Here is a 24,277-nt window from a genome sequence, read left to right on the forward strand (position 1 = left end):
GGAGACGGGGCAGGAGCGGAGGACGGCGGGGCCGGTCAGTCCTCCTCAGCACAGAAACGTGGGTGGTGTGGAGGCGGCGGAGCCATAGCCGAAGGACCACGTTTGCTCCTATCCCGCCACCCACCGTGCTCGCAGTCCTCACTGCGCTCCTCTCCCTCTTTCTCTTGTCATCACCGGCGTTCTTGGAGCCACAAGTCACAGGTGGCCGGCGGGCACCCGCTTCAACACCGCAGCCATGGGCAGCCGCCGTTGTGGGAGCGGGATAGGATGGAAGGGAGGGGAAGAGGGTGAGGGGGAGGAAGTAGGACCCACTGACATGTGGGTCCCTCTATTTGTTGTTTGGCTAACGTATGGGTCTCGCGTATTTTGTTTTATTTTTCCAGTTTTTAATTTTGTTCCTTTTATTTTTTTCGGATCAAACAACCACGTAAGCGCCACGTCAATTCCACGTGGTACAAAGGTACCGCGTTAGCCAAAACCGAACACAATACTGCCGAGAGACCTTAGTTTTGTAAGTTAAGGGATGGGTTGTATCTTTTTTTTTTTTGAATCAGGGATGAAAATCAGAGGATGATAAATTGAGGGACCTCAAGTGAACTTATTCATAAGTAATTTGTGTTCAAAATATGTAACGGCGGGGAATAAGTTCATCTGAGGTCCCTTAACTTATCAACGAATCCGATTTTCGTCCTTCAATTAGAAAACCAGATACAACGGGTCCCTCATCTGTTAAAACCGGTGTAATATAGGTCTCATAACGGGTCCCTCATCTACAATTTTTCCTTATGTGGCACCTACCTGGCTTAATTGACTTGGTCTTCATCTGACGTGGCATTGATGTAGCATTGACGTGGCAATTTATTTAAAAATTAATAAAAAAGAGTGACCCTACATGTCAGTTACACAAAAAATAATTAAAAAAGTTGGTCATTCTCACCCTACCCTTCTTCCTCATCTCTCCCCATCCCCCTCTCTTCAACTCTCTCCCCTCTTCTCTCTCTAGGCGCCACGGAGGTTCGGCAGTTGGCGGCGACGCAAGAGAAGGGGAGGGCATCGGTGGCGGGAGCGCTAGGCGTGGTGGGGGGGGGGGGGGGCGGAGCATCGGCAGGCCGCGGGCTGAGCGGCGGCAGCAAAGGTGGCCGGAGGAGGAGGTCGCCGACGAGTGCGACGAGCGAGGCTTTGGAGGTGGCCAATCGAGACGAGGAGCTCATGGCCGACACCTGTGCCGGCAAGTGTGGTGGCGGCGGAGTCTAAGACGGAGGGTGAGGTCGTCGGTCTCATCTTCGTGGCCTGGCCGTGTTGAGGCGGCGGCTGCCGGTCTGATCCATCCGCGAGAGGCCCGACACCATCGATGAGCTGCTTGACCGCCACCTCGCCAAGAAGTCCCACTCCTCCTCCTCTGGGCTGCTCGACGGAGATGCAGCAGAGGCCGAAGTGCGCTTCCAGCTGACGAGCTCGTGGCAGGAGGCGCTTGGGCTCCGGAGGCGATGAGACGGCCGCATACTCCCTACTCCTGCTGCTACCGCGCTCGCCGGCGACCTCCTCCGACCACCTCGGCCACCACTCTGCCCGCGGCCCTCACCCAGCTCTCCCGTCGCCGACGCCCTCCCCTTCCCTTGCGTCGCCGCCGCCGCCGAATCTCCCGTGGCGCCTGGAGAGAGGAGAGGAGAGATGGGGAGAGATGAGGAAGAAGGGTAGGGTGGAGAATGACATGTGGGGCCCACGTGGGCCCCACCATTTTAAAATTATCTTTTTTATGTAACTGACATGTGGGGTCACTCTTTTTTATTAATTTCCAAATAAATTGCTATGTCAATGCCACGTCAACGCCACGTCAGATGAAGACCGGGTCAAATAAGCCACGTAAGAAAAAAAAAAAAAGCCATCCAAACCATCATGAGACCTGTATTGCACCGGTTTCTGGATTCTGGTTGAACGACGAAAATCGTATTCGTTGAGGGGCCTCATATGAACTTATTCCTAACGGCGGGGCAGGCTGAAAAGGAGCAGCAGGCTGCTGGGCTCATTCTGGTAGGGCTCACTGCACCTATGGCCCAAATATGGCCCATCAGCGACCCATTCCCCAGGCCTACAACCGTAAACCTCCTCTATCTAACCTCCTCCACCACGCGCATCCACGCAAACCCTACCAGCCTCTCTCTCCCGCTCCACCTCCGCCGCCGCCGCCGCCGCAGCAAGAGACATGGGTGAGCTCCTCCTCCTCCTCCGCCTGTTCCTCGTCGACCTCCCCCTACATCTCTCCTCTCTTCTGATGCGCCCGGTTTTTGCTGCGAGGTGCAGGGGCGTACAAGTACGTGTCGGAGCTATGGAGGAGGAAGCAGTCGGACGTGATGAGGTTCGTGCAGCGCGTGCGCTGCTGGGAGTACCGCCAGCAGCCGGCCATCGTCCGCCTCACCCGCCCCACCCGCCCCGACAAGGCCCGCCGCCTCGGCTACAAGGCCAAGCAGGTCGCTTCCCTTCTTCTTACTAGACTGTCCCCCTCTCTCGCTCTTACTACTGTGCCCGCGGATCTGTATCAATCGACGATGGATTTCGCCTTGGTTGCTGCTGGTAGCCGTCTAATTTGTAGAGATTTTTAGATAGATTTGCAGGTCCAGCCGATCATCGTGAATGCGGAAAATGTGTAGAGCCATTTATTTTATTAATTCTGCTTGTATGCCTTCAATGCAAGTTGAAGGACTGGTCTGGTTTCTGGAAATGGAAGTTTAGTTTTGTCGTGCTGTTTTTTATCTACTTAACCTAGATCCGCCATATGTTAGCAGGCAGAGCATCAGTTAACCACCGGTTTAGTTTTTTATAGTGGCGCTTAATGCGCCATTTTCATTTGATTGTATCACTGCAGTAGCTTAGGTTCTCTACTACATTTTAAAGGGATGCCTTTGTCAATGTATTAACATTCCTTGTGATTGTATTTGTCTTACAAAAGACATGTTTTGATGTGTTATTTTACTTGGAATTGACATGGTACATTGGTTGTCTGTGTTTATACTGCATTGATTATGTAGCATTTAGCAATTTAATGCTCAAGGTTGATAAAACTGTATTGTGTTGTTTGTACTATTAGTTTGCTAATGATACTCTAGCACAATTTTGTATGGTTGCTCCAATTGTTTAGCCAAAATGTATTCACATGCTGCTGTCTGATTCACTTTTGAATGTTTTGGCCCTATAATCCAAATATTGTGCATAACTATTTTTTGACCTTGCTTTCAGGGCTATGTGGTTTACCGTGTTCGCGTCAGGCGTGGTGGCAGGAAGAGGCCAGTGCCCAAGGGTATTGTCTATGGCAAGCCCAAGCACCAGGGTATTACCCAGCTCAAGTTCCAGAGGAACAAGAGGTCAGTTGCTGAGGAGAGAGCTGGACGCAAGCTGGGTGGACTCAGGGTGCTCAACTCCTACTGGGTGAATGAGGTATATTTGATTTCACTGGGATCTTGCGGAAGATGGCAAAAAAAATTTCAGCTGCTTTTCATTAATTCCTTTGTTTTCATTGGCTTAATGTAGGACTCCACCTACAAGTACTTTGAGATCATCCTTGTGGATGTTGCTCACAGCGCTATCCGCAATGACCCAAGGATCAACTGGCTCTGCAAGCCTGTGCACAAGCACCGTGAGCTCCGTGGCCTCACCTCTGCTGGCAAGAAGTACCGTGGCCTGCGCGGCAAAGGCCACACTCACCACAAGGCCAGACCTTCCCGCAGGGCCACCTGGAAGCGCAACCAGACCGTCTCTCTTCGTCGCTACCGTTAAGCTTATGTGCTTTGGTGTTTCGTTACAGTGGAATCTGTCCCTTGCAGACATTAATTATCTGTCTATTTTCTTGTGATGAGAGAAAGAATTATTCAGTTATCGAATATCTCATGATTTGGCATTTTCAGGGTGTTATTCATAGTTGGTATTAACTATCTGACTTCGTGCTATTGTCTTTCCTTTGATCGTGATTCCAGAAAGTAAATCTGCTTTACCAATGTTTGAATGTTTGGAAAGATAACCTGTTTCAGAATTACCATGTCTATGCTATGCAATATGGTAGGTCAGGTTGTTCATAACATAAACTCAAGCAGAATAAAGGTCCGAGTTAACAGAGAATCAACACAATAAAACATGAAGGGATGATAGAATATGTTTGTCTGCCATAATAGCAGAACGTTTTTTCCTCATCTTTGGCTTTTCCCAACCTTCAATATTTGTGGCATTGCAAGACCTCTAATTTGTTTCTACCGGGACTGCTGGACTATCATCAGGATCTGATCTTCTATCCGTGGTCTTTGCATCCATCTACCTAATCAGTTTTAGGAACAATCCAAACTTGTAAGAAAATCAACAAATGAGCCATAAGAAATGGCAAATCATCATAATTATATGCACAGCAAGTATAACTATATACAAGTAAAGATTTTTTTTTTGACAATGAAAATGCTTATCACATTAAACATACTGAAGCTAATAGCTAGGCTGCATGACAAATAAGAAAAACACAGATGAATAAACACAAAGACAACAATAAAGAAAACCACGGATGAATACAGCAAGGCCACAACAGGCCTATGGCTTAGCTGCAAACAACACATACTACTGTCGCAACTAACTAATTCAGAAGCATACCAGCCCATTATCAATAATTATCTTTCTGTTAGTAAGGATATCCAAATTGGGGTGGGTAGCGAAAACAAGGAGTCTCTAAAGTACAACGAGACAACACCTCGTAATTAAGCAGACCATAAAATCTAGTTTTATAGAATAATCCATATGAGAATATAACTAAGGTGGTGTTTGGATCATAGACTACTTTAGTCCTTGTCACATCAGATGTTTGACACTAATTTAGAGTATTTAACATATAGTAATAATAAAACTAATTGCATGAATGAGAGTTAATTCGCGAGACGGATGTTTTAAGCCTAATTAATCCATATTAACACATGTTTACCGTAGCATCACACAGGCTAATCATGGATTAATTAAGCTCAATAGATTCGTCTCGCGAATTAGTCCAGGGCTATGGAATGGGTTTTATCATTTATATGTTCAATACTCCTAATTAGCGCCCAAACATCCGATGTGACAGGGACTAAAAATTAGTCCTCGTATCCAAGGTTATTAAGGCGGTATGGTAAGGTATGACAACCCACCACCGCCTTACCGCTATAGTGATAAGGCGTATGGCGTGGCAACGCCTTACGTGTAGTGAAAAGATAGAAAGAATAAGAAATATGAGCTGTAAATACACTAATAGGTACTCTATTCATCACAGCCCAGCCCAATAGTGGTCCATTCAAGCACTTACCTAGCCTAGGCCCACTACTTTCCTCTCTTGACCTAGCAAGCAGCAATTTAATCCTACCCAGCAGCCGCCACTTCATCTACATCGATCTCTCTCCCCCCATCATGCAGCACTGCAACAAAGCTCCTCTCATCCATCTTTCTCTCTCTCTCTCTCTCTCTTCGATGCAGCAAGCAGACCATCCTCCTATCCTCTCTCACTTCTTATAGCCAGCAGCTTCCTCTCCTCCACCTTTTCTCTCTCATATGGCACAACAGCAGCAGTCCTTCTACTCCCCATCAGCACAAGAAGGAGAAAGGACGCAGCCAGGGAGGACCAGCAGCAAGACATTGTACTTTTCCCCTCTCCTCTTACCCTCTCCTTCAGTTCATGCCTGTAAGGCAGAGAAGCCTATGGCGACAGGACGCCCTAGAGGTCGCCGAACGCCATGACGCCTTAGCGACGCCATGGCGACGCTATAGCGACGCCTCAACAACCATGCCCGTATCCAAACAGGGCCTAAGATTGGCAAACCTAATTTTTCACTAGTGGTTTTTCTTAGTTGAAAAGCAGTCGCTGACCCTAAAAAAAAAACTGACACTGAAAGACTAAAAATGCCCACTGAACTATTATTGCAGACTGCTAGTCTGCTAGTATACAGAGTGCTGCAACAACAGCAAATCTCTTCCATCTCAAGGATGGCAGCTGTAGATGAACAAAATGGGATGTCACAAGAAAAAAAATGTAATTACAACTGCTTTTTTTCTCAAATGAAATGTCAGCTCTTTGGTCATAAAAGTGTAGGTAAATGCTAACTTCATGATCAAAACCGTTAAATACTAAAAGTAATGCAGGAAACAAAAATACAACTGCATGTCAAAGCATCCATTCCATTTTCTTTTCCTTTTCAAGTAAACATATAAACATATATAGAGGTCCAAAAAGTACACTGCAAGGAGAACCGAATACTATTTAGGAATATTCCAACATAGCATGTTTCGACAATATGTTATATGTGGTTTTATAATTGGAGATATATTCCTTGCAAAATAGACAGAAGTTGCTCTATTCCCTATTAAAGTTCCGCATTGCACAAAAATAATATGAACACAAAAATAATTGGTTGCACTATTCTTAGTTAATTTAAAAAAAAACAAAATCAAGAAATAAAGAAATGTGTTCTTTTACATTGATCGAATATGTGGTTCCCAGAATAATGGTAATAAAAAGAGCCACGCTCCAATCCAATAACTATCTACGGCCAAAGCTCTGCGGTGACGCAATGCAGTCTGCAACACACATGGAACATGTCATTCTGACAGACCGAGAAATAAAATAAACAAATTACCTAAAGCTCTTGATAAATTAGCACAACTGCATAAAGTACAAACAAAGTTCATTAGACTAGTTATTTGCATATATTAATTAAAACATCTTATGGAGTGCCTGCTCAACCATATGTGAAACTTTTATCTTTATGGTGCTACCTTTTCTCTTTGGAAATGAAAAGGCACTGGTTATAGAGGCTAACATTAAAAAATAATTGTCCAACAACTAAAAAGATAATGTATTTGAGGTACCAGTTTTCAAGATTTCATGATCCCATATATTTAAAAATGATCTGCATACATAGTAAGTGGAATTTGTTTTATTTTCTTGACTAAGTTTATTTACCATAGTAGCAAAGGCTGATACAAGTGCAGCTCCAGCTCCAGCTCCTAGTGGGATAGTTGGCTTGTTAACCTGAAAAGATAACGGTACTAGCTCCGAAAACAGTTTGGACTTTGGAATAGATAGAGAATAAAATACAGTGCATTTAAGTGGAAACATAATATTTGAGATTGCAGTGGATTCTTTTCTGAACAAAACAGATCAGTGGATTCAAAGTAACTTATCTATCTCAATGTTGAACAACTGATTCAGCCCAACAAAACACGATGCATGGAAAAGCAGGAGATTGTAGGGAGAGAACACCATCTGAAATAGCACACATAACTGTGTTTGTTTACATTTAAGGCAATTTATTACTCCAATATAGACTTTATTATCATTATCAATGGATAGTTCAAAAGTCTAACACGGTATTCTATTGCGTCAAAAAAAACATGGTATTCTACATTTTTTTTTTATAAACAGGTTAGCCCTATAGAAACCATTCAAGCATAAACAAGTGACCTGAAAATCGAAAAACACATGGACAATCCAGTCCATAAGAAATTGATAATGCTGCTAACCGATTAAGTTGCACTAGATCAAATCAATCTTGACTCTTCAAAACAATCGGACAATCTACCAGATTCTGTACTTAGGCACCGCGAATGTGACTTCAGAAGTACACTGTACACCTGTTGAAGATGAGAGGAAAATCCATTTAATTTGACGTTGTGCGGCACCATTTGGTGCAGTAGCGTGCCACCCATGGCAAATGCAGGCTCTTCACAAGTAATACTACACTGACTTCCCTATCAAAACTTGGAAACTCCATATCCTTGAAGAGCACACAAAGATAAAAATGACATAAGATGATACACGTTGGCATAGTAGCTTATCTTCCAAATTGAGCATCCTTTATACGGGCTTCAAGCATGTGCTGCAACTTCTGATCAAAATTTTGGTCAGTATCTGAAATTTCAGACAGGAACTCACGGGCCTCATCATACCGCTTGGCTTTGCAGTAACTGTCGACTACTCTCCTGTATGTCAGCTCCATAGGCTTCAAGTTGTGGTGAATCATGTAGTTGACAACCTCTCTTGCCTCATTAAACATCTCCAGGCTGGCGTATCCTCCAACTAGTGTGTGATAGGTTACAACACATGGAGCCATGCCATCAGCAATCATCTCAGATAGGATCCTCTGAGCTTCTTTGATCAGACCTTGCTTGCAGAATCCGTTTATGACGGTGTTATATGACACAACGTCAGGCTTCACCTGAGAACTTTTGAGCTGTTTAAGTATTTTCTCAGCTTCCCAAGACTCATTGGACTTGGCATACATGTCCATTAAGCTGTTGTAAGTGATTAGATCAGGGCTCAGCCCACTCTGCTTTATTGAATCGAACATCTCTGTGGCCTTGCTATATAATCCATTCTTTGCATACATTGCAAGCATGGAGTTGAATATGACAAGATCAGGCTTGTAACCCTGTGCCTTTACCTCTTGAAATGCCTTCTCAACCCCTTCTAATCTACGGCACTTGAAGTTTGCGATCACAAGTGTCCGCAAGATAACCCAACTAGGAAAAATTGTACCGACATAAACTTCTTTCTCGATAGACTCTATCCCAGCTGCATTGCCACCCTTTGCATAGCACTGGAGCAGTAGTGAATATGACTGATCATTCGGCTTGAAACCATTCTTCAGCATTTTGCTTACTATGGACTGAGCAGTGGACCAATCACCTTGTCTTGACAGCACATTCAGCAAAGCATTGTATGTGGTGAGGCAAGGGGTGAAGCCAGAACTGATCATTTCATCATACATCTTAAAAGCATAGGTCCTCGAACCACATCGACCATAGGCAGATATCAGTGTGTTGTAGGTATCTCGGCTCAGCTCAACCCCACAAGATTTCATCCCGTTGAGTACCCTGGTGACATAGTCCTCCATACCCCGCTTCCCACAGACGGCCAACATCGTGTTCCAGGTGACCCGATTCGGTGTGCATCCACTCCTTGACATCTCCTCAAGCATCTCCAGCATCGCGGTGAACCTTGATTTCTTCCCCAGCATACCAAAGATAAGATTGTAGGTGTTCACATTCGGAACATACCCATTCTTCTTCATTCGATCAAACAGAGCTAGTGCTTCATCCACCCTACCGACATTCGCGTATGCCGTCATGACAGTATTGTACGTGAATGTGTTAGGCAATAATCCCTTGCTGGTCATTGTGTCAAGGCACTTGGCAGCCTCCTCAAAGAACCCAGCCCTGGCATATGTCCCGGCGAGCTCATTGTATGTGACGGCATCCGGCTGGCAGCCACTATCCTCCATTTCCTTGAGCACCCGCAGCGCCTCAGTGTAGTTCCCGGCCTTGCCAAACACTTGCAGGAGTGCATTGTATGTGACAACGCACGGGACGTGGCCACGGGCCTTGAGGTCCTCAAAGAAGGCGACCGCCTGATCAAGGAGGCCATCACGGCCGCATGCCGCGATCACTGTGCTGGCAGTGAAGTCGTCGGGCTCGACGCCGGCGGCACGCATCTCCTCCAGTAGAGCGACGATACGCGGCCACGAGCGCCCCATCCGGCCGTACACGTCGAGCACGACGTTGTAGGTGACGATCGTGGGCACCACCCCCTGGCGCCGGAGCTCGGCGAACAGCTGGAGCGCGCGCTCGTACCGGCCCGCGCGGGAGAGCGCGTGAAGCACCGTGGTGTAGGCGCGGACGTCCAGGCGTGATCCGGGCGGGAGCGGCATTTCGTCGAGCAGGTCGCAGACGACGTCGTGCTGGCCCTCGCGGCCGAGCGCGCGGACGACCATCTCGAGCGCCGCGGCATCGGCGGCGCCCTCGTCGCTGGCCCAGCGGAGGAGCGCGAGAGCCCACTCCCAGTGGCCAGAGAGCTCGAGCGCCTTGAGGAGGGAGGGGAGGTCAGAGCGCAGCAGCTCGTCACGGCGGGAGGAGAGGAAAGCCGGGAGCGAGGGGAGCGGCTGCGAGGAGATAGCGGCCACGAGGGACTGCGCGGCGGGGGAGAGGAAGGAGTGCGGCGGGGTCGGGGTGGGATGCGGCCGGCGCGTGGCCGGCGGCTGCGGCGGCGGCGGGGCCGCGGTGAGGTGGAGGAGAAGCGAGTCGAGCGGGAGCGAGGAGCGCGACGGCGGCGGCGGCGGCGTGGCCGGCAGGAGCACCGTGTGCGGAGGGGGGCGCTTCTTGGGGCCGGCAGGGAGGGCGGGCTTGTTGGGGAAAACCCCGCGGCCGGTGGCGTCCATCGCCGCCGACCAGGGAGAGCTACTAGCCTACGACGATGGCGCGGAGGGGAGCGGAGGCGATGGGGTTTCGGGATACGGATGGGCGGCAGCGGGTGGACGGGATTTGGCGGGAGGAGAGTGAACCCAGTTCAGCGCCAACTGTCAATCAACGGCATCCTGATGATTTTCCTTGCGAGAATATCTGAATCTCATCGCGCATCCGTGCCATTAATCTGAATCACACAACAGTATGCATCAGTAGTCTGTACACGAGGGTCTCGTACAGTACGTAACATGAGAGGCTAGCTAATGTCGATGGATTATCTTGAATAATCCCTCTGTCCATTCACAAATATAACCATTTCTACTCCTTCCGTTTCACAATGTAAATCATTCTAGCATGTTTCACAAGTCATTCTAACATTTCTCACATTCATATTAATGTCTAGATTCATTAACATTAATATGAATGTGAAAAATGTTAGAATGACTTACATTGTGAAACGGAGGAAGTAGCATTTAAAATTTATCGATAAACTTTTAAAAGTACTGCTTTTCCAATCCAACCACCCCTTGTAATTTCCCAATCCAACCACTCGAAATTCCCTTCAATTCCACTGTTTATTGCATTGCTAGGCATGATATTTTCCAATAAAACTCCCAGGGGCATTAAAGTAATTTTATCTCAACATTAATCCATGCCAAAACTCATAAGATGCTTATATTTATGGACAGAGGGAGTATACCAGGTCAGGGCATTACACAAGACTGCAGGAATCGGAATTACATCAAATCAAATAAAATTAATAGTAATATATACTGTACACTGATCTGCTGTCATGTAACATTCACATTTAACTAAACACTCGACGCGAGGCTGGAATCTGTACGAGTAGATTTGTGATTTTCTTGGTGTGAGTTGGCTTGTGATTTTTCAGGTCTTCAGATCAGACGTGATGATAAATAGCGTCCTCCGACCTAAAAGCTACTCCTATATCATAAGGCGCACAATGCAATCTCTGTGAAACAAACAAGAGTATATCAATCTAGTCTGCTCATATTTTGAACTTGAAACCAACTATGAACTAAAGCGCTCTGAAACTTCATTTTTTTGTCAGATAGTTTGCTCCCTGTTCAAACCAGGTGTTAGAAAGATAGTTGCTGGCAACAGGTAAACAGCTGATGTAGACTTATAGTTAACACAAATCAATACAGAGCAACTTATATATCAAAACGGATAAGAGTTTACTTAATGGATTCCAGATTGCATTACTCAACTTCAACAAACAAAGCAGTAGTAGAATTCACGTAGCAGCTTTACCAGAAAACAAACACCATCGAATATCGGAAATGTGGTGTGGATTGCATAGTTCCATTGATATACCATCACTAAAACATCATAGACAATGCTTTGTCAAGAATGTATATGTGAGCTGAAATGATGTGCATCACTCAACAGTGATATGATAAACGCCTGTCATCTTCCACTATTTAACATGAAATGAGTTTCCTTTACAAGTTAAGATGGTAAGTTACTATAAATGATAAAAGATTTGAGGGCAATTAGAAAGAATAGTACCTGTGTTGACATGGGAGAGCTACTAAGGGAATGCTAGGACTGGAGCAACAGATAAGGCAGTCTGTTTTAAGCCTTCATCACCAGAAGGACTTGCTGAATGCTGATCTATCTTTGGACAAAGGTAGAAGAAACTTCTTCACTAAGGACGAGTTTAAGAGCGGAAGAAGCAAAGGCAACATTTCCTGGAAAATATAGCAATATCAGCTATCAACTAAGTTCTGGATTCTAAGTTTCTGATAGCTGTCAATATTATTACCACAAAACCATACTAAACATCAAGTCACTAGCAACAAAATCATCAATTAATCACAGAATTGATACTTCACGAAAAGGAGATAAAAGATGTTTTGGAACATCATCATTTAGCAAAGGACATAGAGCAATGCTTGAGACATTCAGTTAAACAGTATATCAAAATTTTAGACTGATAGCATTTTGACCAAAGACAAGCTGTAAATTGAATTTTGTTTTTCAGCTCTCACCTGTTTGCATGTAAGAACAATGAACAATCACAGTGACAGATAATTAGCTTAAACAAACCTAAAATCCTGGTATGAACATAGTATTTGAAAATAGAAAAATACAGTATATGGCTTTAAGCAAAATTTGATCCTGCATTTGCTGATTCATATTCATTTTTTTATCGAACCTTTATCTATTAAACTATCACTCCAGATTTATCATAGCACCACTTAAGCAAAATGTGGGCTAGCAATTCAATCAGTGGGACAGTAAACTATTTCCCAAGCTTCCTGAGGCATATTAGAGGATAACTGCTAACTTCAATAACACATTATACAGGTTTCTCAATACTTCTATCACTTATAGAACAGTCTCAGCCACTGACCTGATAGAGGTACCCAGAGATTATTAGGTCACTGGTCATACTGACCACATGTTACTACATTCGATTTAAACAAATGACTTGCAGATGGAGAATTTTTAGCACTACACTAATCTTTGTTATATTGTTGTTATATGCAGCATTTTAGAAGCTCATGAACCTCAGCAGTAAATATATGCACAATAAACTAAAGCTTCATTAACACAGGAAGCTTTGGGTGTTTAAAAAAAATCAAGGGCTACTGATTTATATTCCTAGAACTTTGTGCTATTTAATTCAGAGGAAATGGTACTGGAAAAAGATACTCCCTCCGTCCCAAAAAAAGGCAAACCGTGGGTTTCCGTGCCAACGTTTGACTGTCCGTCTTATATGAAAATTTTTTATAATTAGTATTTTCATTGTTGTTAGATGATAAAACATGATAAAACATGATTAATACTTTATGCGTGACTTATCTTTTTAATTTTTTTCATAATTTTTTTAAATAAGACGGACGGTCAAACGTTGGCACGGAAACCCACGGTTTGCCTTTTTTTGGGACAGAGGGAGTAGTGGCCATGTGAGATATGTAACAGCTCGCCACAGAACTGGATCAGCTGGAAAATGGGATTAAAAAAAGCCTGACATATGTTTACTAAATAAGGGAAGTAAGAAAAAAAATGGGTGTACTCGCCATTAAATAAAATGTCATTGTAGTTTTGAACATCTCGGCGGAAGTGTAGTGGATAATTTTCTGGAGCCAATTTGCTCAGAAGTCAGAACAAAGTAAGAACATCAACCTATAGAGTTTGCACCAGGACTAGGTACTGCATCAAATTTCAACAAAATAAATTGTAACACGCCATTTGGTGAATATAAATACGCAGGCATTTTCATCCAATTGAACTTGAATATATTTAAGAAAAATAAAAGTATAGTTCATAATGCACATGGTTTCTATGCATTGTCGTATACTACTCCCTCCGTGCCGTTTTATAGGGCGCATAAATTTTTTGACAGTGTCCTAGAATATAGGGAGTATTGTGCGCTCAGCTGCATTTGTTCCCAGGATGCCCTTCTGTTTTGCATGCGCATGATCGCATGTAATGTAACACTTGGGTATCTGCATGCAACTACTCAGCAAGCCATGCATGTGTGAACTGTGGGAGGAGAGCCAGGAATTCTGCATGCCTTGGATTAAGGCTTAATTAGGGACACATCCATAAGAAATCGGGACATATCCAGAAGAAATCGTGCCGCACTCTCGTAACTTGGTCTCTTTGTGAAAAAACTTATATGCCCTATAAAACGGAGCAGAGGGAGTACTATGTATTACTCCCTCCATCCCATAATATAAGGGATTTTGGTGTATTACTTGTCACATCTATCAATTTCAATTCAAATTTCTACCTATTTTAACCCCCAACAACCCACTCACCCACAAGCAAATCTCATTTAATAGGGGGATTCTAGTATTGTCTCGCTATCCTTAATCTTACCTAAAAGGGAATATCCCTTATATTATGGGATGGAGGGAGTACTTTAGTACAACAGTGCAATTATGACTCTTTTTTACCAAAAGTGCAATTGTGATTTCATCAAAAGGTTCTTACATACAATTTAAGTAAACACATGAAACAAAAACATCAATATTTTTCTTATCATAATTGGAAAGTTTTAACCTCATCCTTTTTTGCATTGAAATGTAAAGTTTGTCAGGCAATTAGGATTGAAAAGGAAATGAAATTTGCTGCAAGACCTTCAATCCATTCTTTCTAAACATTAAATTAAAACAATTGGATTAATAACTAGGCAGCTAGTTACATTCTGAAAAGTATTAGGCAACTAGGTAAAATTGATAGATATAAATTACTAGTTGTATCACCTAGGAGTACCACATTGTCCTCTTCATCACTTTGATTGGAGAAGTTGTGATAACAATCCGGCCCAGGTGGGATTGACCAAGGCCCAATAAATTAAGGTTGCCCGGACCCCAACAATTCATAGGCACACCCACTCGGGGAAAGGCCCAATCTCCCTAAAAGACTAGTCCGATAGGGGAAGGGTGGCTCTCCCTTTAAAGGTGGCTTCCTCCTCCCAAGCTAAGCAAGGTGGGATTTTTCAGAGGCTCACACGGTCGCCGCCCGACTTTTGCGTCTTTGCCAGCGGGTAATAGTGGAGGATGTCCTCATCAAGTTGTCATGCTTTCCACCAAATCAATAAGCATTTTGAGCCAGTATCCTCATAAAAGACAGACAGTAAATGCATTCAATTTAATTATGTTTTCAAATAAATTAATCAGTAGAAAAGAGTTACAAGAAATCCTTACTTTTCTGCAACTGCTTCTCTTTTGTTTTCACCTTAGCACAAAAAGGATCATCTGAATCCATTCTTTCCTTAAGCTGGCATTCAACTGGCATGATTCATGAGAACTTCTGGATACACTGTACTTAGTGATAAAAAAGTTTTGTTGAAGCTACCAGGTTCTCCTCTAGGGCATGTCCTTATCCAGGAAAGCTTCCTCGAACAAACTAAAACAACCAATAGACGGGAAAAAAATGAGGGATGGTATGCATACAAAATCCCTTATTTGGGGAAGGAGATAGTATTAGAAGTCTAGAATATAAAAGAAAGAACCATGCAAGAAAATAAGGCGCACTATCCAGGGAGAGGAAAACCATGTTGCAAACGAGAAAAAGTACAAGGCCTATTTTCAGTTCATGAACTTCAAATTCAAACTTTGAAGTTAATGTGGTATTTTAAAATAGAAAGATCAGTTTGTTATATGGCATTGCCAACAAAAATAAACAACAAATAAATATAACCGGCTGAAAGTATAGAGGTTTTAAACAAGCCCACCAGGCAAGGATTCACTTACCGATTCCTCTTCAGGTCAGCAATACCCTCATGAGCTTTCTCACATAATCCACAAGTGACCAGCACTTACAAGTATGGAAAGCATATTCAAAGATGAGCTAGCACTGACTGTACGTCTTCATATGACCATCTTTTCTGTTCCAGTTGTTTACAACAACAGGATCTGATCGTTTCCAATTTCCAATCCAATTGGTTGGGAGAAGTCCACGGATATGCATCTCATCATAAAGCTTTGAAATCTCTTCCATATTACCAGATTTAATGTAACCATGAATCAGTGTACAGTATGTAATATAATTCGGATCTACATTGTTCTCAATCATTTGGTCCAGTAACTTGATTGCTTCTTCCATATACCCTTGAGTACACAAACCATAGATCAGTATAGAATAGGTTATTACGGTAGGCTGAATACCTTCCTCTACCATCTTTTGTTTTAATTTAAAAGCTTCTGTTGTTTTTCCTTCCTTGCAGTATTCATCTATAAGTGTATTATATGTGATACCATTCGGCGATATACCCTTCGACTGCAACTTATTGAAAAGGTTAACTGCCCTTGATAGCTTCCCAGACTTGCAGAGGCCATAGATAAGAGAATTGTACGTTATAATATTTGGAGTGAGACCAGCGCTCAACATCACATCCCTCAGACTAAAAGCTTCATCAATAGACCCAGAAGCAGCACAACCATGAATGAGGCTAGAATAAGTGAAATTATCTGGGAGAAATCTCTTGTTCCGTAGACTCTCAAACAAACTTTTAGCATCTGCAATCCTTCCTGATTTGCATAGCCCAAATATAATAACATTCCACATCACATTTGCAGAATGAGGGTTCCCATCAGCAATAGTATCAACGACATGTGATATTTTATCAATCTCAATCGTGCTTATACTGCAACCTGGAATCATGTCAATATTTACGAGTTTTTGCAGCACCAAATTTGCCTCATCAACCTTCCCCTCCTTATAGAAACAGCTCATTAACGCACTGCATATGAACACATTTGGGTTCATACCATTGTTAACCATCTCAAAATACAAGTTACAGGCCTCATGCAAATTTCCTTCTTTGCACCATCCAGCTATCAGAGCTCCATAAGTGACTAAATTAGGAGAAAGTCCCCTTGCACTCATTTCACTATGGATATCATTCACCTTGTGCCATTGCTTAGCTATAAAATGTCCAGTAATGAAAGAATTGAACATTTCAACTGAAGGAGCAAAACCTAAATGCTCCATCTTATTCATAAGGTGAGTAGCTGTACCTAGTTGACCTAGTTTACAGTAACCATCAAATAATGTTCTGTAAGTTAGGCTATCCGGAGGGCATCTCAATTCCTTCATCCTGTCAAGAAGCTCTTCTGCTTCGGCCATCCTCCCAATCTTGCATAACCCATTAATAACAGTATTAAATGTGATTACGTTTTTTGCTAAACCCCTTGCTAAGGTTTCTTTCCAAAGGTTCAAGGCCTGCTCAGTTTTACCTGCCTTGAACAAACCATCCAACAAAGTGCTACAGCTAATTTCATTAGGTGCCACACCCCTCTTCAGCATCAAAAACCATAATCTAAGTGCATCATCAATAGCATGGAGAGAGCAAAAACCTTTCAGGAGTGTGTTATATGTCAATGTAGTTGCTGCAAGACCATTCCTTACCATCATGCGACACATTTCAAATGCTTTGCGCATGGAACCCTCTCTGCAATACCCATCTATTAGAGTATTGTAACTGTATTTGTCCGGCCTCATCCCTACGTCCTCCATTTCCTGTAGAACTTTTTGTACTTCCTCCATTCTCCCCAACTTGCACAATCCATTGATCATTGTGTTATAGACAAATAAGTTCACATGTATCCCTGCATCCCTCATCTCATTTCTTACCCTAGTTGCATCATCCATTCTCCCCCTTTGGCAATAGCCATTGATCATCATACCATAAGCCACCTCATCAACTACAATATCCCCGGTTTCCTTCATCTCCTTCACCACCCTCTCAGCTTCCTCCATCCTCCCATCCTTACAGTATCCCTTCACAAGGAGGGTATATGTCACCACATTCGGTGACAAGCCCTTTCGCTGCAACGACTCCAATATCCTTCTCGCATCTTCGGTCCATCCCATCCCACAATAACAATCCATCACCGCATGATATGCCACCAGATTCACTTCTAAACCCATCCCTTCCATCTCCTCCACAAACTCCACTGCCTGTGCCACCCTCCCATCCCTGCAGTATGCCTTTGCCATGATAGCCACTGTGAATTCATCGGGCAATACTCCAGCAATCCGCATCTGTCCATACACCATGGCCGCCATGCCTGGATCCCCAGACTGCACTAGCTTATTGAGCAAGCGATTGCAGGACCGCAGGGAGGGGCGGCAACCGACCTTTCCCATTCCGTCGAACACGTTGAGGGCGCTGGAAAGCTGGCCTGCGTCGGCATGGGCGCGGAGGAGCAAGTCGAAGGAGACAGCGGAGAAGGTGAAGTCCCTGTAGACCTCGGCGAGGTGGGGAAAGAGAGGCTCGGCGTGGGGAGGGAGGGAGGAGAGGAGGGCGCGGGCGTCGTGGAAGCGGCGGGCGCGGGCCAGGATGTGGAGCAGCTGGGCGTGGGAGACGAGGGAGGGGCGGGACGGCGCGAGGCGGAAGAGATGGAGGGCGGCGTCGGGGTCGAGGCGGACGCGGCGGAGGGCGGCTTGGAGGAGGGCGGGGGTGAGGGGCGAGGACGACGCGAGGAGGCGCTCGGCGGCGGGGAAGCGGTGGAGGAGGAGGAGCCGGGTGAAGCGGCCGAGGAGGGTGGTGTCGGTGGCAGCGCCCGCCTCGGTGCCGTCGCCATCGGCGCGTGGCAGGGAGGAGTGGAGGCGGCGACGGCGGCAGGTGAAGGAGAGGGGCCGGAGGAAGTGGCAGCCATGAGGCATCTAGCGGCCGATAGTCACCGTGGTGGTTATGTTGCGGCGGCGGCGGCCGGCCGGCGGGGCGGTGAGGGATGAAGTGAACGCGACGAATGTGGCCGGCGAGGAGCGCGGCGGCGTCGAGGCGGGTGGGCGGAGAGCCGGAGAAGGGAGCGGAAGGGCGGAGAGGGCTTTGGGTTTGGGAGTTTTCGGCCCAATTCTTAGGGCCTCTGGAAAGTCTTATCATTCCCACAATCCCACGCTGAGCTCCATTAAAAAAAATAAAAAGTATATATAAATTTCACATTTGATGAAAGTTTCACAATGGGTAAAGACAAACCAACATTTTTACTTAGCACCACGTATCTTTTCACTAGTTGGCACTTTGAACTAGGGTTGAGCACATTAAAGAGTTGTCAGAAAAAAAGCTAGTTTAAATCATCATTTTTAGTGCTATAGTATTATTAAGATAAATATCGTTAAAAATAGCAAATCACAAAACAACTTTTTTCAGAAAATAACACTAAAATAATGTTGTGAACATGTTTTAAAGTGGCACAAAATGAGGGCAAATGAATAAAAATATAATAGAAAATAGAACTAGTTAGTTACCAGTTACCACTCGCGCCGAAAAGAACAAAGAAAACATAAAATATTTTGCTTTTTATAATTATATCCTTTGTGTAAATCAAATGAAGTTCTCTCACATATTTTCTAGTTTTGCTCACCCCCAGTTCACTGAGAAAAGTTGCATGGTGTTAAGTAAAAACATTATTTAACCCTAGTCCATTATGAAATCTTGGTCAAAATATGTTGCCCAATATGAAATTTAGGTCTCGTTTGTTTATACTGAAAAGAGTGGATGAAATTTTGGATACTCGTGGTACGCTTTTCAAACGGCTAAACGATGTGTTTCGTGCGAAAACTTTCTATATGAAAATTGATCTAAAATATCAAATTAATCTATTTTTCAAGCTTGTAATAATTAAAACTCAATTAATCATACATTAATACCACCTCATTTTGTGTAAAATACTTAATTTTTATCTTTATCTTCATCTTTGGGAGAAAAGAACATCACCTTACACTTCCAAAAAAGTGGCTCGCTCTTGACCCTTGTTGTTTCTGACTCAGTTTCGAGTGAATTTTAATTATGAACCCCTTCTTTTACCCTAGTTTTTCTTCGATCTATTTAACACATATTTTCATTTGGATATATTCTCTTTGTTGGCTTTTTTTTTAAGTTTGGACATCACATTCTTAATTTGTTATCATCTTCGATTAAGTGAATGGCATCAGTCAATATGATACTAGAGAAGCATATCCATGAAGAACACAGTGCCACAATAACATTAAGGGAAAAATGTAAAGGATATAGAGTGTAAGAAAAATATACCAAAAGTGAAAATATTGCAGGCTTCCATTTCTAGCCCCTGCAACCAATGGAGGGTGGTAGAAAATGTTGGCTACAGGCCGTGTAACGCGTAAAAGCATGGATATTTTTTGGCAAAATTTGCTATAGGATACCGAAAAATTGCGGCCTTTGCTGTGAGACACCCGAAGATCGTGTATTTGCTCATGGACACTGCAAAAAAGTGGTAATTAGCTGCTGGACACTCCTCCTATTATTTTATTATTTTCAGTCAAAATGGAGAGAGAAAGAGCTGTGCAGGTACTAAAATGCCCCTGGACACGTGTTCTTCCTCTCTCTCTTCTTTTCTTTTCCCCATTCTTCCTTGCGACGGTGGCCGGTCCGAGCTAGGATGGCTCGGCCACGGCGGGGCGGCCGCGGCGGTGCATCGCCGGGGTTCACCGCCGACTGCGATGACGCACGGCGGCATCCCAGCGCACGGATGAGGTCGGCAAAGCTTGGTCGTCAACGATGGCTCGCAGAATATCTCGGCGGTGGCGCTTCACCTTGGATGAACGGTGATGGCTCGATTTCTTCAAAGGACTGCCATGCATGCATGTCTTTCGCGTTAGAGAGGTCCATGCGAGGCTACCATGGCAAGGAATCGGATTGGGACTCACCGGAGAGGGAGATATCAAAGATGGAGCTCAGCGGCCGGAGTTGGAGAAGATGATGCCAATCTCCCAGATCGCTACGCCATTGGATGGGGTACTTGGGGGTAAATGGAGAGGAGGTTGAGGTGAAGCTGATGGCGTGGTGGCTCGGCCTGCAACGGTCCACTGCACCCGGAACGGCGACGACGTCAAGGCGGCGACGCGCAGAGCACGCTCCAAGGCCGGCGATGACACGACGGCGTTCCCGTCGATCCGATGCACGAGAGAGGATGGAATTAAAAGGAAAAATCTTCGGCATGTTAAGGTGAGTATGGAACGGTGGTGAGACAGAGATGGAGATAGCTCTACGGTGACAGCGTGCGTTGTCTTCTTGATGGCCGGCGAGGGATTTGAGGGCGACGAAGAGATTGAGGGCTTCCTCTCTCGGTTTGGTCGACACTAGAGCCGGGGTTCACCGTCGACGGCGACGATGCACGACGGCTCGCCCATGGCAGAGCTCGGCAGCGGCGCAATGAGAAAGAGATGAACAGAGAAAGAGAGGAAGAAGAAGAAAAGAGAAAGAGAGATTGACAAGTGGGCCCATGGGCAAACTTTGCCATATTTTTAAGATAAGGTTGCTGACTGCTGCAGCCAGCACTGCTGAACAGCACCAATGCATATGGGACACGACCTCAACTCTTAATTCTTCCTGAATCAAATTTTCCATGAATTTAGAATAAGGTGTTGGTTTCTCGAATCAAATCCTCTATGTAACGGGATATTATATTCCATTATCTAAAAAAAATCCTCTACGCAAATTAGAATCCTATCAATTCTTTCGTTATTTGTGAATAAGATCCTCTAAAGAAATAGAATTAGTTTGTATATGTGTTTGATGAGTAGATCAATTCCATTTCCATTAAAATTATGTTTTACGATAATTGATTGTAGTCTAGCATGTCATTATAGTAATTATATGTCAATTTTTACATTGCACATGATTATTATATAGTACATCAACCAAACAAAACTAGAATTCGTCATGTATATGATTATATGATTATATGCCAATTTCTCCACCCTAATGCCTAATTATATATGTTATTAGGGTGCATTTTGAAGTGCTAATGGATGATGCATGAAACTAAGTTGACATAAATAGATGAAGTAAATATTAAAAAGTTGATTTTTTTTTAAAAAAATGTTGATAAAGAAAGTTTTGTGAAAAATTATACCATTAAACAACTTAGGAACCATGTCTATGGTAATCCATCGTATGTTAGATAAAAATGATGTGTCCTAATTAATCTAACTGATATGATTATATAATACTCAGGGTTCATCTAGTAAATCGTTTTCATAAGGTGGTAACTTATTGATATCATGGCGCTACTTTTTAAGCAACTATGTAGATGTTACAAGATAATAATCCTTAGTGTACCATGGTAATTGACCTCAAAGTGGCAAAGGGCCAATATAAAAAGAAAAAAAAATCAAGATGTGCAACATGTTGATATTTATCATCACGCAAAGACCAATTTAAATTTATTTGAACATATGGAGGGGAAAATGCCAAATTTATTGTATGAATAGGGAATCTTCTCTTATTATAAAGTTAGAACCCACTAGATCCTAAAGCTTATCATGCAAATGTGCCACGTCATCATCCACTAACAATTATTACATTTAAACATCACGCAAGTGAACGCGCTGATGAAGCCTAGAGGGGGGGGGGGTGAATAGGCTGTCCCTGAAAACTTAAAAACAAATCACAGCGGTAAAATTCAAATAGATCCGGAACTTCCTGGTAAGGAACTCCGGAACTTCCGGCCTCCCATGCCCGGAACTTCCGGTGTTCTAAGAAAGGAACTTCCGGGTAACAGAATAGAGATGAAATTCAAATTTCAAAACAAGAGACTAAGCCAATCTTCACAAGATGGTGCACAGGTATTCTAAGCAGAGGATATATCACAGAATCATCCACAGAAACATCACAGAAAGAGACAAGAGCAATTTTTTTTACGAAGTTTGGATCTTGCGATTCTACTCTCCGTTGAGGAGCTCCAAAGAGCTGGGTCTCGATTAACCCCTTGCCTCACTTGTGCAAAAACCCCAGAGGAAATCCACAGCCTTCAACCCCAAACATCCCTAGGCAAATTTCTAGAATTGAGTGACCACCAAGATCCAACTCAACCTATTTCTAGAAATCCACCACAAGTGTCGATTACTTTACTTGGAAAGCCTCTAGAATCTCAGCACAAGAACTTCACTAACTTACCTCGTTCCCTTTCGGAGGAGAGGAAATCCTTCACAAACTTACCCGGGACATCCACAATATGCAACGGATTCTCGCGGGCGACACCTAACCGTCTAGGAGATCATCTCCAAGAGTAATAAGCACCGAGATGACAGCCCACGAGATATTCCAAGTGCTCACCCAAGATCCTAGTCTTCACACATCTCCAAATCTTCTTCTCTCCCTCTCAATCTCTCATTCACACATGAATTAGGCTCTAGATTGAGTGGAGAAGGCAAGAAACACTTGGGAGAGGCTAGCAATAGCTCTAGGTTAGAAAAGTGAAAGTGGAATGGCCAAGGAACGATCTGGAAACGAGCTGTATATGTATAACGGCTAGGTGACGTCATCTAGCAGTTACTCACAAATTTGAACTGGAAACTAGACAGGAAGTTCCGGACCTGGAAGACCGGAACTTCCGGACTATACTTAGGAAAATCTTTTTCACAAGACCGGAACTTCTGGACCTGAAAGACAGGAAGTTCCGGACTTGCATTTTTGGACAGATGGAGTATTGCAAAAAAAAAAAAGACTCCTAGGAAAACTTGACACTTGGTTCACACTAAGAGCACTTGATATATCTCAGAGCATCACCTGGAACCCCTCTTAAGAGTACGGTTTTTCCTAAAAACTCGATTTCAGAAGATAAACTATCCTATGCACTTCTCGAGTTCCGGTCCGCTTTGATTTTGTACTTTTTGGGGGGTCTCCAAGCATTCATCTTCCACACCTTGGACTAATGCACCTGAAAGTCACTCAATGAACTCATTAGTCCCTTAACCACATTTGTCATTAATCACCAAAACCCACTAGGGGGATTAATGCACTTTCAATCTCCTCCTTTTTGGTGATTGATGACAACATGGTTCAAGCTTACAAAAGATTGAATTAAATTTTGTTTTGAATGGTTAGAGGTGAATGAAACTCCCCCTTAATGTATGCATATGGAAGATATGAGTGGAGCTCATATGCATATATATAAGAGAGCAACCGAGGAGAGTTTCCTTCATCCCTACTCATTCGTGGGATGCAAAAAGCAGTAAGAATAGATATTATATGCAAAAGATACGACACGGTGAGCACTCAAAAAGATAAAATCAACATCACATCACAAACAACAAATAAGACACTCATAGCATAAATGAAGAGCAGTATAAATAAAGGGCAGCTAAGAGCATCTAACAGACATTACATTCACACAAATAGAGAATTAGAACATGTCCATGAGTTCTTAAGAATAGGGGTCAAAGGATTGCCAGGTCCGGAACTTCCGGATAAGATACCCGGAACTTCCGGACAAGCAGACAAGACAATAAAGCGAGGAAACTGCCAGGTCCAGAACATCCGGATAAGAGGATCCGGAACTTCCGGATTAAACAGACAGAGCAGGCAGCAAGCATCAAAAATAAAATGTTGACCCCCTTCGATTGCAATTTTCTCCCCCTTTGGCATCAAGGCACCAAAAAGAGACAAAATTACAAGGGAAGAAGAGGATCAAGCCTCATCATTATCGCCATCAGAAGGAATGATCTCAGTGTCACCGGAGTGAGGAGAGTCGATGTCTTGCCCGGCGGCGTCCACTGCCTCATCGGGATCTGTATGAACATTCTCGGTAGG

At 43.8% G+C, this 24,277-nt stretch overlaps 3 protein-coding genes and 1 non-coding gene across 12 annotated transcripts; 1 reads left to right on the top strand and 3 right to left on the bottom strand.

The window, feature by feature from the left end:
- Positions 1–2,124: 2,124 nt before the first annotated feature.
- On the top strand, positions 2,125–3,892 carry LOC9266562 (large ribosomal subunit protein eL15). Its single transcript, XM_015783913.3, has 4 exons — positions 2,125–2,207; positions 2,302–2,468; positions 3,235–3,432; positions 3,526–3,892. The coding sequence occupies exons 1-4, from the start codon at positions 2,204–2,206 to the stop codon at positions 3,769–3,771; spliced, it is 615 nt and encodes a 204-aa protein (XP_015639399.1). The 5' UTR covers positions 2,125–2,203; the 3' UTR covers positions 3,772–3,892.
- A 168-nt stretch (positions 3,893–4,060) lies between these two features.
- Positions 4,061–7,261, bottom strand: LOC112936097 (uncharacterized). Its single transcript, XR_010741218.1, has 3 exons — positions 6,959–7,261; positions 6,473–6,573; positions 4,061–4,303 (listed from the first exon to the last, which is right to left on the bottom strand). It is a non-coding gene; the product is annotated as an uncharacterized protein (transcript).
- Positions 7,262–7,511: 250 nt separating this feature from the next.
- LOC136351088 (pentatricopeptide repeat-containing protein 10, chloroplastic-like) lies at positions 7,512–10,285 on the bottom strand. The gene has a single exon (XM_066310297.1). The coding sequence runs from the start codon at positions 10,209–10,211 to the stop codon at positions 7,830–7,832; it is 2,382 nt and encodes a 793-aa protein (XP_066166394.1). The 5' UTR covers positions 10,212–10,285; the 3' UTR covers positions 7,512–7,829.
- A 604-nt stretch (positions 10,286–10,889) lies between these two features.
- LOC9271043 (putative pentatricopeptide repeat-containing protein At1g19290) lies at positions 10,890–18,571 on the bottom strand. 9 transcript variants are annotated; one of them, XM_066310298.1, is made up of 6 exons: positions 15,471–18,571; positions 14,922–15,123; positions 14,478–14,833; positions 13,287–13,419; positions 11,770–11,951; positions 10,890–11,209 (listed from the first exon to the last, which is right to left on the bottom strand). In XM_066310298.1, exon 1 carries the CDS (start codon positions 18,385–18,387, stop codon positions 15,568–15,570), a length of 2,820 nt encoding a protein of 939 aa, XP_066166395.1. In that variant the 5' UTR covers positions 18,388–18,571; the 3' UTR covers positions 10,890–11,209; positions 11,770–11,951; positions 13,287–13,419; positions 14,478–14,833; positions 14,922–15,123; positions 15,471–15,567. The 9 variants fall into 9 exon arrangements, with proteins under 9 accessions (XP_066166395.1, XP_025881635.1, XP_066166397.1 ...); XM_066310304.1 differs by lacking the exons at positions 10,890–11,209; positions 13,287–13,419 and adding an exon at positions 11,435–11,677 and having other exon boundaries at positions 14,922–14,994; positions 15,073–15,123; XM_066310299.1 differs by lacking the exon at positions 10,890–11,209 and adding an exon at positions 11,435–11,677.
- Positions 18,572–24,277: the final 5,706 nt, after the last annotated feature.

The sequence above is a fragment of the Oryza sativa genome, chromosome 5 (genome assembly GCF_034140825.1).
Source record: "Oryza sativa Japonica Group chromosome 5, ASM3414082v1".
Taxonomy (NCBI): Eukaryota; Viridiplantae; Streptophyta; class Magnoliopsida; order Poales; family Poaceae; genus Oryza; species Oryza sativa.